The sequence below is a fragment of the Bufo bufo genome, chromosome 1 (genome assembly GCF_905171765.1).
Source record: "Bufo bufo chromosome 1, aBufBuf1.1, whole genome shotgun sequence".
NCBI lineage: Eukaryota > Metazoa > Chordata > Amphibia > Anura > Bufonidae > Bufo > Bufo bufo.
The window spans coordinates 472,719,081-472,737,276 of record NC_053389.1 but is presented as its reverse complement, the minus strand read 5'-3'; the positions used below and the strand labels follow the sequence as shown (position 1 = coordinate 472,737,276).

The following is an 18,196-nucleotide window of genomic DNA, read 5'->3' as shown; positions in this document are numbered from 1 at the left end:
ACCCAAAAAATACAAGAACACACTCCTTGGTAAAATGATCAATGTGTATGTACATGGATAAAGCAAATAAGTACAGCAGTACTAAAACCATGTATTTTTAACTCAGTTACTAAATAATTTAAAGAGGTTGTAAATGAAATACAAAAACCCCTAAAATCCATGCATGTAACCTGCATGGGAATGGTACTCTAAAACGATTGGGGTTTACTTTATAGTTAATTGTACTCACTGTGGTCTCCTGTAGCTTTGTGACTTTCAACCAAAGCATCAGATATCAGTTAAACCGGTTTGTGAGAATTTCAACTCAAATGAGAAAAACTGTTTATGGCGTGAACATTAGATCAATTTCAGTCCATCAGATCAAGTCATATTATGTAATCTTTGTCTAATACTTTATGGCCAGTGTACAAAAAGAGGCAAATCTGTGGTGGTGTGTAAAAGGGGATGTCCAAATTTTTTATTTATTTTTAATTAGTGGGCCCTGTGAAGTACACTTACCTTCTCTCCACCGCTTCTGGCTACGTGGCTCCCAGGCTGTCTTCACTGCACTTCTGCTCACTACATGTAAACTTTCTTAATGGAAAAAGCCAATGAAAAAGCTTAGTGATGACATGTCCCGAAGCAGATCGTGACCCAACAGTCATGTGCCGCTTGGGGACATGTCAACTCTGAGGCCAGTTATTTTCTGCAATTGTACACGTGACTCTGTCCGTGCAGGAAGCTCACATGCAGAGATCTAAAGTGCATTGAAGGCAGACCGGGACACAAAAATCTGAAATCGAGTGGTGGGGAGAAGGCAAGTATACTTCTACTTATCTTTACATGTCCTACTGGATAGGTGGGTTGATTTGATTTAAAAAAAATAAGCCGTGCACAACCCCTTTAACATCTTCAAGAATCCCTAAAAGGCCTTCTTTAGAATATTGAGAACCAATCTACTATGTGTGTATTTTTTTCCCCACATCTTCCATCTTGTCTGGTCTGCAAGTGTACAAAACAACAGAGATGGCAGCTGATGACAGAACTATATTCTTTATTATAAAGAAAGTCTACGGAGGAACAAACCTGGATGGACTTTGAAGCCTGTAATGGTACATGCCAAAATGTACAGTCATATACATAAAAGTGCATCATCACAACCATTTAACATCACACATGAGTCCTTGAAATGAAAGTCAAACTTATTTTTTTTTCAACTTTACTTTTTTCGAGAGTGAAATTGAATGTAAGGAAATGTATTACACAGAGTAAAAAGTTGGAAGTTCCTCTAAAAGTTTAAAGGCACTTTCACATGTACATACTACGGATGTACACCAACACAAAGAATTAACAGTCAACAAAAACTGCGCTATCAGTACTGTAATCCGAATGGACAGACAATACGGACACCTGGCTGTGCAAGAGTTGGAAAGAACTCCCTCCCTGTGGGCCTTGCTTGTGTACATCTGTGCACATCCACCTACAATACTGCAAATACCTAAAACCATCAAACTACACATGTATATGGCAGCACACCAGGTGCACTGCTTCTAAAATATTCTTGTACTACACTACTTCTAATAAGAATACACAGTCTATAACAATTATACACAGTTCCAACTGTTGAAAAGACATGTATTAACTCTATTATGTCACACAGACCAGAAGAAAACAAGTACCAGGCTAGACCTGTGCTTGAACGTAAGAAGAGAATTCCAGTTTGTCCCTGTGAGTTCTACGTCTCATCTATGATCATGTTAGGACTGCATATGAAAAGTCAGGTCGCTCATAGAGCTCCTCGGCTCAGCTTTAACTACAGGCTCGAGTCTGCAATGAGGAGGTATACAGCTTATAGATAAAGGACTTGCTTCTGTACACTGGAAGCTTAGTAATGATAATAGACTCTCCCCTCATGGTCTGTCATTTATTATTACGGAAGGTGATAATAAAATATTAGACTACATAATAAAAATAAGCCATCACGTCAATTTTATTGTTGTGTCCCACATTTGTGATATGGGAGTGCTGTTCACATCTTAAAATAATTCTCCCAAATGTAGTTTAAAAGAGGAAGGCTTTGTTTCGTAGATTGGAAAGAAGTGGAGCAGTCTATAGATAGAATCTAAGTGTAATCCCAAATAAATCGCTAGAGAGGTTGGCTGCATTTCACTATGCTTATCTGGGCCAATGTAGTCTGATTTATAGCACTAAAGTAAAACCATGTATCTACCATAAATGGATCTACTCCGTAACCTACAAAAGGAGAAAAAAAAAAAAAGGTAAAAAAAAATAAAGTATAAAAAAGAAGCCACACAAGCAATGTACTGGCTTAAAGTATATACAAATCATATATACAAAAACAACAACCCTAAATGAATTCTTAAAATAAAGCAATAAAAAGGAGTACCAATATAATATTGTTGGCCTAACATAACACATAATTAGCATGATTTGAGGCCTTTGTATTAGATTGTGCAGTTTGTACTTTTCAATGGCGGGGTAAACGCTGCTCCAAAACAGATTAATGGATAGGTAGGAGGAAAATGAATAAGTTACATATAAGAGGCAACAGAAATATTAAGTGGCACGACACATAATTCCATACAGGGCTAATATTAATACTGTGCTGACACTGAATCATCATCCAATGTGCCCTGCTATGACTTTTAGTAAAATCCAGGCATGTCGTTATGTAGTGTCCTTGTGTTGCGGTCCAGCCCTGATGGCAGAGTTTATTTGCCCTAAATCTATATTCGATATGGTACTTTGGCTTCATGGCTATAAAGAGCGGTTATACAGAAACATGCCTAAACTTAACGCTTCGGAACAGGAGTGTCTGAAGAGCAGCACATTGATCATCTCTCTGTATATTGTGCATGTGCAAAACAACTTTCTTCCATACATATTCATCTCTACACAGAAACATATATATATAGAGACATATCCATGTCTACATATCATAAGAACCACAGACTGTGCATACGGTACACCTTAACATGTTCCCCCATTATAACTAATGCTGGGGCAATATACAGTCACAATAGGAGTGGTTAGAAGGGTTAGTTCCGGTCCAGGATCTACCAGAGGTTTTTATAGCAAGCAGTAAGGCCCCAAAGGAATGTAATGCAAACGTTCTATGGAACAAACTACTAATGGGTTTTCTTTAGGCTGCTCTGCAAACCAAATACACCTGATCCGTGACTCACTATGAGTTGTAAAGTAAAATAAATGGACACTTCTCATCTATTATAGATATATTGTGGGCAAATCAGATTGAGAAGTCTGTAACATAAGTGAGAAGCCGTTGTGACGTTGCATCAGCAGCATCAAATCTTCAAGTATGCGTCTATGGGTCTCTACAGCTGTAAACTCACAACACAGTCCAGTTTCTTGTAGTAAAAATTTAGTGTAGACGCTAGTGTTTTATTCTAGTTCCAGTACAAAGATGCCACTAATGATATCATGGCATTTGTTCACATAAGGTACTATTCACAATGACATTACATTGTGCATGATTTGTCAGCAGCCCCTTGAGTGGCCTGGGAGGGTCCTAAGCCAGGGTTAGTTTTTGGTAACACAATAGGTTTTGGCCTTAAAGCTGGAGGCTTTAACTGTATACCCATTCGAGGGGTAATCATGGGCTTGAATGTGCTCATTGTATCATTGGATGTACTAGTGCTACGCCGGATTTGTGGCTCTGTGTTCCTGAGCATGACATTGTGAAGAGGACTCAGAGACTCTGTTGATGTTGCTGAGGAGGGCGAGTTCTTTATTTGCTCGAGTGTATCCAGTACAACATCTGGTGCATGCTTTGCAGAACTCTGTAGTTCAAGCTCACGTAGCTCATTTAGGGCCGAGTTCATGGTCTCTTCTATGTCCTGCTTAAGATACAAAAATAAAGAGACTAGACAGCAGCCCTAGAATTCTCTAAAATACATACCGTTTATCATTAATAAGATACATAAACTACAAAAAAACAGCTATAATGGGGCGTTCTGGAAATTTGAAGTTATCTCCTATCCACATGGTCCTACCGCTGGGACCCTCACTGATCATGCCCTGTACTCTCAAAGGGCCCCTTGAAATGAATGGAATTGCAGGTTGAGCATATGCTACACTCCATTCATCTCTGTGGGACTGGCATAGATGGAGTACAGCACTCATAGAAATAAACAGTGGCAGTGCACATGCGGCTTGCTGCACCGATGATTATTTTTTTGGGGGGGGGGGGCAGAGGGGTATGTGGCCCCCATTCACATGATCAGTGGGGGTCCCAGAGGTAGGACTCTTGATTGAATAATTATCCCTATTACTGGAAAACCCCTTTAATAACATGAAAATGAACAGCTGAGCACATACAAAGACTTTTCAAAATTTTTATGGAAAAAACAAAAAAGTTAAGATCCATTTAAATTTTATGGTAGTAGAAGGACAATATGCCAGAACAATAGGACATTCATTTGAATGCTATATGCTTTTTACTTAACTACGTTAAGGTACCTATGCGTATAAGGGCCCATTCAGACGGCCGTATGAACGGGTGCGGACCTATTCATTTAAATGGGGCCGCAAAGGTGCGGACAGCACACTGTGTGCAGTCCGCATCCGTGGTTCCGTTCCGCAGAAAGGATAGAGCATATCCTATTCTTGTCCGCAATCGTGGACAAGAATAGGCATTTTCTATTATGGTTGTGGCCATGTGCGGTCCGCAAATTGCGAAACACACACACGGCTGGTATCCGTGTTTTGTGGATCCGCAAAACACTACGGCTGTTTGAATGAGGCCTTTGTGTAAGGTCAGCCAAATGGCCAACTCTGTGTCTGCTGGGGTGGCGATGAACAGATATGTTTAATTTTAGAACTTGATCCTTTTGTTCCCAAGGAAAATAAGCCGCCACCAGAGGAGTCTGACAGCAGCATTGCCCCCGCTCCCCATTGAGAACCCTGGGCCAAGCATGCACATACATGGGGGAACACTCGACTATTGAAGGTGCAAATTTTTAATAACACTTTTCAGGAGCAAGTGTGATGATAAATCTGCCCTTATGTGTTGATGAATTGGTCTTTTGCACAATGATGCAGTCAGTGGGAGAGATATGTCCTGTGCATCATGGCTCAGTGATGTCTACAGGGATGGGTTCTGACTGCACCAAAAACACTGTTAAAGGGGTTGTTCCTGTACCCGGACATAAGCTCCCCTTCACTCATTTACCATGCATGAGTAAAGCATTTCTTGCTCCAATGCTCCCCCTTGCCCTGCATCAGGCAGGCCAAGGGCTTTTTCTTCACTACCAGCCATCTCATGGGTATGCTAGTTAGAGGCTTCCGCCTAACATTGAATCAGCGACGTCACCGGCACAAATGGGTGGTCTTAAGCACTGCCCTAGGCTGTTTTACAGGCAAGGGCAGCACTAAAGACTGCTCATTAGGGACAGTGAAGTCACCGGGATCACTGCTAGGCGGAAGCCTCGTCCTAGCATACTGAGAAAAAGCTGAGTACGTCACCAGCAGTAAACAAACAACCCCTGTCCTGTGCTATACTCCACTCATACAGGCTAAACGAGTGAAGGGGAGCTTATGGGGCAGAAGGGAAATATTGTGTCATATAATAAGCTTTTGTATTTTTAAGTTGTGCACAATACTTTTAACTCCCTTTATATACCTGAGCAATCCTCTCTGGGTCGAGAGTCTTGTGGTCATTAAAATTTGTGTACTGTCCTGATGATGTAGACCTTCGTATAGGAGGACTGTCTATCTTTTTTAAAGACTCATGCCGACTTATGTTGGTCAGACTTCCATGGCCTGGCTTACGTCTACGTTCAGGGCTGTCAGTGTTAAGGTTGCGATTCTGTAGAAGGGCACGCGGGCTACAATGGCTTGAAATATTGGAAGATACAATTTCCATCGATGAGTTGTTGAGAGACTGTGGAGGATGTACTGGGCAGTGACTGTCGTTAGACCTGCCTGAACGGCGAGAAGGTGGTGCTAGATCTGTTCGCCTTTTGTGTCTGCAAAATCAATAGAAGGAAAAGTTTTGTTAGAAATGCCTTCATGGTTTAAATTTAAAACATGATCTTACAACAAATGATCACCAGAAAAGCCCTTATTGTAACAGACAGATAAAATATAGATTCTATGGGAATCCTCATGTCCTAAACTAAATATTTGAGCAGAAAGGGTATGGGACACTAGAGAACGTCTTACCTGCCCGAATATAAATCTGGGTGTCGGTCAGTTGGAGAGTTTATATCTTTACATGATGACTTATCTTCAGTCACCGGACCACTGCTAGTTTCACTATCAGCTTTCTGACTCAAGGAATCTGAAAATGTATCATCCCTAAAAAGTAAAGAGATCAAGTGTTTATATGAGTGCACTTGTGCCAAAATCATTTTCTAAGGCTACTTTCACACTTGCGTTGTTCTTTTCCGGCATAGAGTTCCGTCACAGGGGCTCTATACCGGAAAAGAACTGATCAGGTATGTCCCCATGCATTCTGAATGGAGAGTAATCCGTTCAGTTTGCATCAGGATGTCTTCAGTTCAGTCGTTTTGACTGATCAGGCAAAAGAGAAAACCGTAGCATGCTACGGTTTTATCTCCGGCTAAAAAAACTGAAGACTTGCCTGAATGCCGGATCAGGCATTTTTTCCCATAGGAATGTATTAGTGCCGGATCCGGCATTCAGAATACCGGAATGCCGGATCCGTCCTTCCGGTATGCGCATGCGCAGACTGAAAAAAAGGTGAAAAAATAAATGCCGGATCCGTTTTTGCCGGATGACACCGGAAAGACGGATCCGGCATTTCAATGCATTTTTTCGACTGATCAGGCATTTTTAAGACTGATCAGGATCCTGATCAGTCTTACTAATGCCATCAGTTAGCATACATTTTGCCTGATCCGGCAGGCAGTTCCGGCGACGGAACTGCTTGCCGGATCTCTCTGCCGCAAGTGTGAAAGTAGCCTAATAAATGTAAATGAAAAATCTTACATGTCTTGTACAACAATGTACTGGTGGGGCACTAGGCCATCGATTCCATTGTGTCGTCCTTCCCACCAGTCTTCAGATGCACGATGGTACAAGAGAAGGGATGCACCTTTCTTAAAAGACAACTCTCGAGCGGATCGTCCCACATAGTCAAATTTGGCTATGGCTTCAATTGGTTCACACTCTACAAATCAAAGTTCAAGAATATTAAGGACACAGAAAACAAAATAGACATAAGTGACAAAAGGAGATTTTTGTGAAACTCACCTGTAAAATCTTTTTCTCGTCTTTTCCATTGGGGGACACAGACCATGGGTATAGCTTGAGGTATTAGTAGGAGGGACACTATGCAAATGAAAGAGCTCCTCCTCCTCGGGCTATACCCCCCGACTCCACCAGGAGGAACTCAGGCGTTGCACAAGCAGTAGGAGAAGGAGGAAGAAAAAATTATGGAAACCATCGGACCAAGCCATAAGGTCCAACCATAAGCAAAAACTGAATTGAAGACCCCTCCTGCAACAGACAGAATGGGTGGGAGCTGTGTCCCCCAATGGAAAAGACGAGAAAAAGATTTTACAGGTGAGTTTCACTAAAATCTCCTTTTCTCGTGCTTTTTTCCATTGGGGGACACAGACCATGGGACGTCCTAAAGCAGTCCATGGGGTGGGAAAAAATCTCAGCACCGCCAGGAGGAACGTCCAACTATCAAACAGGAACCACAGCCTGTAAAACCCTGCGGTCAAAGACAGCATCAGGGATGCAGCTGATAAAACTTCGTAAAGTAACGTAAGGACGACCAGGTGGCCGCCTTACGCAGCTTAGACGCAGAGGCACGATTGCGCCTTGCCCAGGAAGCCTTCACCACCCTAGTGTCATGAGCAGCATTCCGTGCCGGGGGAACCCTAACACGAGCGCGACAACAGCAGAGCGGATCCATCGCGCCACAGTGAACTTGGAGGCCGCCAGACCCCTACGAGGTCCCTCAGAAACCACAAGGAGGAATCAGAACTGCGGACGTAAGTGGTAGCCGTGAGATACACTTCCAAGGCCCGGACGACAGCCAGGGAGTGTAGAGCGCGTTCCCTGGAATTTGCCGGAGAAGGGCAAAAGGAGGGCAGGACAAGATCCTTGCTAAAGGTGGAAAGAAGAGACCACCTCGGGCAAAAAGGAGGGAACCGGACGGAACACAACCGTATCCTGGAGAAAAACTAGAAAGGGGCTCCTGGCGGGAAAGAGCGGCCAGCTCCGACACCCGTCTGATGGGAGATGTGGCCACAAGGAAGACCACTCTCCAGGTGAGAAAGGTCAGGGAGACCTCTCTCAGAGGTTCGAAAGGGGCCGTCTGCAGAGCGCGCAGGACCAAATTGAGATCTCAAGGAGACAAAAGGGGAACATACGGAAACCGAATGTGCCACCCTCTGAAGAAAGAACTTCACAGGACCCATAAGAGCAAGGGACCCTTGAAAAAGGACGGCAGCGCCGAAACCTGACCCTTCAGGGAACTCAGCGACAGTCCCATCTCAAGTCCGGACTGAAGAAAAGACAGCACCATCGGGATGGAAAAGCGAGGGGAGGGAACCCCGAGTTCTCACAAAAAGTCATGAAGGCCTACTAGGTACGATAGTAATCCGGAAGGAAGCCGGCTTCCCCTGATCATGATTCTAACCACCGAATCCGAGAATCCCCTCTTCTTCAGGATGGCGGTTTCAACAGCCACGCCGTTAAACGAAGAGACCGTAGATTCCGGAGGAAGAGAGGACCCCGAGACAGTAGAACCTCCCTGTCGGGAAGAAGCCATGGGGCATCCGCCAGCATCCGAGCCATGTCCGAGAACCATGCGCGGTTAAGTCAATCTGGGGTGATGAGGACGGTCGAATCCCATCCACCGCAATCTTGCGTAGACCCCTCGACAGAAGAGAAGCGGAAGGAAGACATAGAGGAGGCTGAAGACTTGCCACGGAGACACCAGCGCGTCCACCCCATACGCCTTCGGACCTCGGGCGCGAGCCGGAGACCTGGGAGCTTGTTGTTGAACCTATGACGACATCAGATCCACATCGGGACGGCACCACCTGCCACGCACGTCATCGCAGACACCCGGATGCAGAGACCCTCGCCTGGCTCCACCTTGTTTCGACTTAGAAAGTCCGCAGCCCAGATGCCTATTCCCGGAAGGAATACTGCTGGCCACACCGGAACGTGCGACTCTGCCCACAGCAGAATATTTTATTTATTTATTTTTTACTTCCCGCATCACTGTCCGGCTGTGGTCCCACCTTGATGGCTGAAGTAATTCACTCTCAGCTCAAGGATGTTGATAGGGAAAACTATTCCGTCGCCGACCAAACCCCCAGAATCGAGTGGGACCGGAGAACGCCGCCCTAGCCAGAGGCAGGCATCAGTGGTCCAGGAAAAGAACGGGAGTAACGATCTTCCCGCCGTCAGGTTCTGTAGAAAAAAACAGAACGCGCCACCTGCAGATGTAAGCATACAGACCACGAGAGGGCTCGTCCCAGAGGGAAAGATCTCCTGTCGCGGCGACAGAGTGTGAGAAAAAAACTGGACATATGGTACAGCCTCGGAAGAGGCCACCACAAGACCGAGGACCCGCAGGTACCCCCGAAAGGAGAGACACAGGGAGCGCAGAAGGTGCGACACCGCCATCTGGATCCAGAAGACCTAGTTGTCTGAAAGAAAAAATCTCTTGGTCAAGGCATCCAAAAATATCCCCAGAAGGAGAGCTTCAGGGACGGGAGGAGAAGGATCGTGGAAGTCGATCAACCATCCGAGCTGTTTAATTTGAACAGTGATCCGGACGCCAAGAAATGTCCTTGGTGCGAGGAAGAGCCATCAAAGGCGCTAGGATCATGGTACAGACCCTAGGGGCAGTCGCTAACCCGAAAGGGAGGGCGAAAAAAAAAATACATAGAGTCGGCCACCCATGGCAAGCGCAGGAATCGTTGTGAGATTCTGTGATCGGGCCATGCGGACAGGCGTCCTGGAAGTCTACGGACGCGAGGAATTACCCTGAAGAAGAGAAACAATAACGGAGCGGAGGGATACCAATTGAAACCTCCTTATCCGGAGGAAAAAATTTGAGCAGCTTCGGATCCAGGGTCGGACGCACCGACCCCTCCTTCCTTGGAACGATGAACAGGTCTGAAAAGAAACCCGTGCCCTGTTCCTCTGGAGAAACCAGGGTAATAATACCCCTGGTCCAGAAGGGAAGAAACTGCCATCCAGAGATCCGAGGCGCGGAACGGATCCCCCGAAACGCTGGATGTAAACTATCTTGTAACCCGACGTTACAATTCTTAGAGCCCAGGCGTTCCTGAACATGAGCCCTCCAAACCTGTGGAAGTAGCAGGGAGGCCGACTGCCTCCTTGGACACCATGACGGCTGGGGCTTGAAGGGGGGAGGTTCCTGCGGGAGTCCTGTAGCCCCCCCAGCGGCGGGGCAGCGAAAGGACTGGTACTGGAACCGGAGGACCCGGTTCGAAAAGGACGTTAGGGCGTAGGTGTGGAATGTAAGAGTACTTGCCCCCAGATAGCGGTAGGGAAGAACTCGTCCAGCTGAGCCCTAAAAAACCTGGAACCCTCAAAGGGGAGGTTAGTAAGGGGACACTTGGAGAAGCGTCAGCGTCCCACACTATTAACCCAACCTCTCTGTGCAGAATGACCGAGAGGGCTGCAATGCGGGTAAAGAGGGAATCAATGCCCATGGAAGCCTCGCAAAGGAATTTGGAAGACTGAGACACCTGGAGAACCAAATCCGGTGTGTCAGTAGACGCATCATGTTCCGCCAGGTTCAGGTGGCGCCTGTCCAGAACGTCCTGCAGAGAGGAGCCGGTAAGGACAGGGAAGGCAGTGATCCTGGACACTGGGGGATCCACCCTAGGGGAGAAGACCAGCCCTCCACACTGCTCAGTCGTAAAAGGAGGATCCTGTCCCAGGTTCTGGGTATGACCGCGGAAATTCCTCATGGATAGGAAAAAATGCGGCAACCTATGGCTTCTTGGACAGAAAACCAAAAAAGGGGGGAACTCCCGCGTAGAGGAGAATCCCCTTGGAGATTACAGGTGTCACGGACAGCCGCTACTAAGTCCGCCAAACGTGGGGAGCTTAGGCGGAGGGACCCGCTCCATGACCTCGTCCTAGCCGGACAATCCCCCTTCAGACCTGCGCTCCTTAGGGGGGGGGGGGAGAGTTGTCTGAACACACCTCTAGACGAGGGGGGAAAACGGAGTCATCCAAGAAGGATGCTACCGCTCACGCTGCCTCTGATTAGTCAGGCGACCTCAGCGGGAACCACTGCGGGGAGACGGAGTGGTAGGGGCCACTGGATTGGCAACTGCCATACGGTCCAAAAAGGACATGGCTGCCTTGGCGACTCAGGCCAAATCAGCGGCCGCGCAGGACCTGGCAGATGCCCAGGCGGGTACCGCCAGCTCTGCTGGGACAGAAATAAGCATTTTTCCCACTTTTTTTTTTTTTTTTTTTTAAAGGCTGAAAGTGGTTTGAACTCAGAAAGCCTGGACTGGGGCAACAGCCTTATCACTGAGATACCAGCTTGCCTTAGGAGCTGGGTTGGGCAGGAAGGAGATCCTGTCCAGGGCCAGGGCAGGAGGCACAAACACCAGTGGTCTAACAGGACCCCATTGGAGCCTGAGAAGGTGACTTGGCTTAGGCATGATAACAACTATGCAAGAATCTACAGTTGCAGTTAGAGAAAAGAAACCTTAAAAGTGTCTTCTGGGAATCGAACTAGAGATCGTTCACATCAGAAGCAAGGAATTTATACACACACATACAGAGCTAGACAGCTGTTCAGAGAGAAGCAGATTGAATAGGGTTAAAATGCCATACCACACATACCCTTGTGGACCAGTATGGTGCTGCACATGAAAAAAGAAATGGTAAAATGACACAGCCCATTTAGGCTGACACCCTTAATCCATGTTCAGAGAGAAGCAGGGGAGCAGATAGGAGCGTGGGAACCTTTGTAGCAGACGGAGGAAGATGCCGAAGCGAAGCGCTAGGCTCCGCCCCGGCCGCATCAGGCTCCGCCCCCCGGCCGCATCATAGAAGCGCGAAAAAATCTCGCGCTCCACTCCCTGTGCTTCCTGAAAACATGTCCCCCAGTGCCGAACACAGCAAAGCGGGGGTTAACAAGGAACGCACGCCTGCCTGCAGTTACAGCCCAAAATCCTTGTTCTGTCCAAGGTTAGCTGGCGCCGCCAGGGAAAAAGTCATGCCTCATAAAGGGGGAGCAGAGAGTCCCAGCAGGGAGATAAGCCAGTATAGTGCCTCCATGCCCCAGAACCCCCGGACAGAGAACATCCTCAGATCACCCAGGCGGCCCATAGACATAAGACAGGGAGGGGAGGGGAAGCAGAGCGATTGCAGTTATACTTATCTGCTCCTGCAGTCTTCTCCCTCCGTTCAGGACCAGCAGGGCTCACCTCTTCAGACGTCTGACTCCAGGAGTGCAGTGCTCTGGGAGGAGGGCAGCAGCAGGTGACCCAGGAGCTGGTGGGATGCCCGAGCTAACAGGTCGAGCCCGGTTCCACTTATCTTCTTGGGAGGAAATGGAGGCAGCCAGGCAACGTCCCAAAGACGGCGGCGGGCACTCCACGGGGGACCAGGAAGGCGCCATGCCGACCTGTGTCCCCATCTAGAATAAAAATAACAAAAGGGAGTAGAATCAGAGAGTGTCAACCTCCTTCACCAGACACTAAGCAAAACTGAGTTCCTCCTGGTGGAGTCGGGGGGTATAGCCCGAGGAGGAGGAGCTCTTTCATTTGCATAGTGTCCCTCCTACTAATACCTCAAGCTATACCCATGGTCTGTGTCCCCCAATGGAAAAAAGCACGAGAAATATAATTTACCGGCCTGTTCTGAGAGGTAGAAAGCTCACTTATTTTAGCGACTGCCTATTTGTTGTTTATAATGATAACCACACAGTTAAATAAAAATAAAAGTTCAGAAATTCTGTGATTTAGGCGTCATGCACGCAACCATATCAGGTTTGTGACAAGCAAATTGCGGATCTGCTAAATACGGACGCAGTCCGTGTTGCATTCACATTTTTTTCATACCCATTAAATTCAATGTTCTATCTTTTTGCGGAACAGACATTCGGATGTGGAAAGCAAACTGATCATCTGTATGCCCATTCCACAAAAAGAAAGCCTTACATTCATAAGGAGTATACGCCATCATTTCCAAACATTTAAGCATTCAAGGCTCTAATATACTTTTTTTTTTTTTTTTTAGGGTTACAAAATGTCAACACAAAAATTCAGTGAGTCGGCTTATTGGAAGCCTGAAATCACTGCAAACTGGCTTTCATTAAAGCGACCAATTTTCTCTACAATGCACCATTTAGAATGTAATCTCTTTCATGTTGCACTTTCCTTTCTATGTGTGGGCAGCAAGGTTGAGAAATCAAAATGATAACAAACAACTAAAGTGTTGTGTTCCCTAACAGCTAACGTATTCTAAGCTATATAAGGCCAAAAGACATCATTAGAAAAGGGGCCTCAGAATACACTTACGCAAATTGCTTCCAATCAAACATCCAGTCTAAAGGACCCATCACACTGTCCAATCAATTGGCGCTCATTTGCTTCGGCTTATTACACAGACCAATGCAAAGTGAATGAAGGAGAAACAATCATTCCACCCTCATTCAGATGCATTTATTATCAGCAGCAATGCCTGATTACACAGCGGAATGTTCTGCCAATAATCAGGCATCTTTCATTCTAATGAAAGATGCTAATTAGATGACAAATGAGAGTTTGCTCATTTTTTAGATGATCGGTTGTAATGATTACATAGGCCAATTATTGGGAATGAGCGTTCTTATGAATGCTTTTACCCCAAAATTGGCCTGAAAATGGCTTATCTCATAGGGATTTGGGGGGTCATTTATCAAGCAGAAATACACCAAAATTAGGCACATTTCTGACGCACATTGCAGCACAAAGGTCCTTTGCGCCACAATCTGCAACTTCTCCCCACTCATGCCAGGTATAAAAAAGTGGGTCGCCATAAGCCGGTAGTCCTGTCCCATTGATCATTTTCTACACCTGTTTTAGGCATAGAAAATGGTCTAAATGTAAGACCGCTATGAAGCTGGTTTACAATTAGACTAGCGCTGGATGCGCCAAAGTTATGTAGAGGCCTGTGCCAGATATAGGGGTTATTAAGATCCAGGTCTAAAATGCCATTCTTAATAAATGACCCCCTTAGTGTCTATTTGAAACTGTAGGTAGAGGATTTAAACAGACATCTGACTATATTACCAAACAAGACATTTCATCAGAACAGCATGACAACTATGAACACTAGAGATTCGGTTTTGAATTATTTATTTTTTCTAAAACCTAAAAACAGTAAATTTCTTCCATTGCAGTGGCTAGTAGTCAAAAACACTAACAATTCCCCTCATAGGTGCTTTAAAAAAAAAAAAAAAAAGAAAAAAGAAGTATATACTTTTGGCACACTTATACTGCTTTGACTAAAAAGGTAACTCTTCCCTGCCAACATGATACGGCCTTGTACTTGATAATGTCCAGTCATGAGAAGAGTGGGTTGATTTCCCAAATGTTACTGTCTAAATATCATGGTTTGGATCGCATGCACAAGTGGGAGGTAGATTTGGGAAGCATATCGCAGGACAAGTGGTCTGATATTCCTGAAGCAGCACCTCAGTCCTCTTTGAATGAAAGTGGGAAATAATCTCAATTGTATTTTTTACACGTTATAAAACTCCTGTATTTTTGCACAAGATTGGGGTAAGGCCAGATACCAAATGTCCAACATGTTTGGATGAACAAGCTGATTTGATACATCTACTATAGAATTGCACAGAGTTGTGGAAATTTTGGGAGGTGGTACTAGGCATTATTGACAGTGTATATACAGGGATCCTAAGGTGTGTATTCTGGGTTATGTGGCGTAAGTCCCAGGGGTGGAATTTACATGAGTTGGACGATTGCTGAAATTGATAGCTCTCCACTGGATCCATTCTGTTCCACCTACACTAGAGGAATTTACGAGGAAGGTTAATACCATACTAATATATGAAAAAGCTACTTTTCCGAAAAGGGGTAGTTTTCTCAAATTTGAAAAGTTGTGGGGCCCATGGATAAGCTGTATAGAGCTAGCTATTAATGTTCTGTGGTTGTGAAAGGGGACCAGAATGAGGGGATGTTTGGGGTGGGATTTATTATTGTACTGATTCGTCATATTCTCTTCTATACTGGCACCTTCTTTGTCTATGCGGTGCATTTATGTTGTTGTAAGGTTTTGTTTTGAAATTAATATAAAAGATTGAAAAAAGAAACAGTAACAATTCAGCACTTGTTTCCAGCAAGAAAAAAACTGCACATTAATTTGGATCTCAAAAAATGAGAAGCTGCCAACTTATCAGAGATACCATCTCACTCATTATAACAAGGTGGTTAATGTTATTAATGATTGTCAGGACTCATTGCCTCGCAGAAGTGACAGACCATCAGGTTTCTCATCAGTGCAGCCGACAGGTTTCAATTAAAAGGGTAAACCGTGAGTGAGTTTGAACGGAAGGTGCATGACATGCTGATACTTGAAAAAGGGGTGTATGTGAAGAGAGGGTGTCCTCAGAAGTTTGATAAAATGTGGACTGAATGGTTCTCTCACACTCACGTGGTTATATAGGCTCGTGAAGGTCAAGACTAGTTGTCAGGGAGCGGGGGGTTAGGGTAGGGAGGGGGGGGGGGGGGGTTAGGGTAGGGAGGGGGGGGGTTAGGGTAGGGAGGGGGGGTTAGGGTAGGGTGGGGGGTGAGGGGTTTTGGGGGGGTTAAGACATATGTAATTATTTGTCTCAAATATTTGTTTTAACATGTGTACACACAATGTATAGATACTTGATAAAACTGTGTGTTGGTATTTCTACGGTTACTGTTGTATACTGATTCCACATGGTGGATAAAGCAGGAAAAAAAAACAACGTATTGTTTTTTTTGTATTACTCTGTATTTATTGATTCAATAAAAACGATTTGATTTAAAAAAAAGGGTAAACCGCACTTATCCATAGGACTGCATGATAAAAGTATCATCACTAGTGGTTCAACTGCTGGGACCCAAAGCAATCCTGGGAATGGGGGAGTCCTATGTGTCAGTACAGAGATTGTGCGCATGCCTGATGGAGTAAACACTACTATATGGGCCCTAGTAGAGACCCTCGGGAGGTAAACCTCAATATTCAACCGGTCAAAAGACCGAAAATCCCTGTAACGGCACTGCAGGGATTTTCGGTCTTTTGACCGGTTGAATATTGTGCCTGATGGAGTACAACAATTGACCACAAATGTGTGCTGCTGCTACATTCACATGGGATATGACCACAGGGATTCTCATGGATCAGAAGAACTACCTTTGTCAGTACTTTAGACACATTCTGTGGGTATCCTAATGAAGCCATAACAGCTCTGACCTGTTACGGCATGGACTTCACAAGACACCAGATATCTGATACCTAGACGTTAGTAGCAAGTCCTGTAATGGATCAGTCGCACGTCAAAAAAACTAATTTTGGAGATGATCTGACCCAGTTGTCTAACCATCACAATTTGGTCTGTGTATATATAATTATATATAAACATATAATTTATAGAATATATAATTCAGGTTTACTTAAAACTGTTTAAGATTACCATTAGAACTGGCTGAACAGAAGCGTTGTGCCTAAAACTCAGCATTACCACCTAATACTACCACACATAATAGTACTGCCTGCAAAGAAGGTGTTCTACCATTAAATTAGCAATGGCAAGAATAATGCAGTTAAAGCTAGTATATCTTCCTAAGGGAAATATATCTAGATGCCAGCTGACCCAAGTATAGTATATTAATCTTGCATAAATCGCTGTTAAGGACACATGTCAATATGCAAGCTTGAGATGAAATCCGTTAAGTCATTCTGGCTGCAAAATGTAATAAATCTTGGCAAATACCATCTCTTAGTGAGGTTTATGGCGTTACTAATCAATACTGCTATTTTCTGACATGCTTGTGTGGCAGAACGAAACAAGTCAATAGCAACAAACACATAATCTGCAGACCTGGGCATCCCTCAGAAACACTGGATAGAAACGCAGTGACAGGTTTATGCTTAGAAGAAAGATCTATAGCAGATATATAGCAGGCTGACAGGTAATCCTATCGATGCAACTGCCTCTCCCACTAGAGCTAAAACATCTATCACAAATGCAACATGTCATTTTACATTCTGCATAGGTTTCACAACCACTGCTCACAACACAGTCAATGCTAGGTCTTTTAAAGGGGTTGTCTTACTTCAGAAAATGTTAGTTAGGCCTCATGCACACGGCCGTGAGCGGTCCGTGGTAACACGGTCTGGATTCCTGTTGAGAGCAGGAGCGCACGGCGTCATTGGTTGCTATGACCCCGTGCGCTTCATGCCGCCGCTGCACTACAGTAATACACTAGTATGATCTATACGAGTGTATTACTGTAGTGCAGCTGCGGCATGAAGCGCACAGGGTCATAGCAACCAATGACGCCGTGCGCTCCTGCTCTCAACAGGAATCCAGGCCGGGATACCACGGACCGCTCTCGCATGAGGCCTAACTAACATTTTCTAAAGTGAGACAACCCCTTTAAGCGTGCTGCATACAGTGTACTACAGATCTCGCATATAAAACCAAACCAAAAAGCCGAGCAATAGCTTATCAGTCTTTTTTTTTTTTTTTTGCAAAAGTGACAACTTATACAAAAAAAAAAGCCAGACTTTTGGCCTCAATGGGCTGAATGGGGGCATGGAGACATTTAGAATATGAGGCGGGAGCTTGCCCAGCACATATGATACACCAACACTGCAAAATGTTGTAAATGTGTAAAAGAAGCCTTTTAGTTGATAAAATAAATAAATCATTTATAAAAATAAAAAAAAGGGGGGGGAAATATTAATAGTTCTATTAGGAAGAAAAAGATAAATATATCTGAGCCCTGACTCAATAAAATGGGCAATTTGGCTATAAATATAGTCCAGAACATCATACCATCTTCACTGGTGTGTGTCTCATTGGCGCCGTCATGATCAACTTCTTCTAAGGTGCCATGTTCACTGTAAGGGCTGTCACTGATACAGAAAATAACAAGTATAAAATAAATCATCAAGACAGGCTTACTGCAAGTCATTTACAGTAAATGAA

At 44.8% G+C, this 18,196-nt stretch overlaps 1 protein-coding gene across 4 annotated transcripts in view; it reads right to left on the bottom strand.

Annotated features, from left to right (window-relative positions):
- Nucleotides 1-333: 333 nt before the first annotated feature.
- The window catches only part of SRGAP1 (SLIT-ROBO Rho GTPase activating protein 1), a 195,477-nt gene continuing 177,614 nt past the window's right edge, over nt 334-18,196 (bottom strand). For 2 of the 4 annotated variants that reach the window (XM_040409092.1, XM_040409107.1), the window contains exons 18-22: nt 18,044-18,123; nt 6,973-7,153; nt 6,184-6,318; nt 5,642-5,987; nt 334-3,860 (exon numbers count right to left, since the gene is read on the bottom strand). In XM_040409092.1, the coding sequence (XP_040265026.1) occupies nt 3,480-3,860; nt 5,642-5,987; nt 6,184-6,318; nt 6,973-7,153; nt 18,044-18,123 (1,123 nt within the window). In that variant the 3' untranslated portion in view covers nt 334-3,479. The remainder of the gene's footprint in view (nt 3,861-5,641; nt 5,988-6,183; nt 6,319-6,972; nt 7,154-18,043; nt 18,124-18,196) is intronic. The other 2 variants (XM_040409098.1, XM_040409116.1) reach the window with 1 other exon arrangement.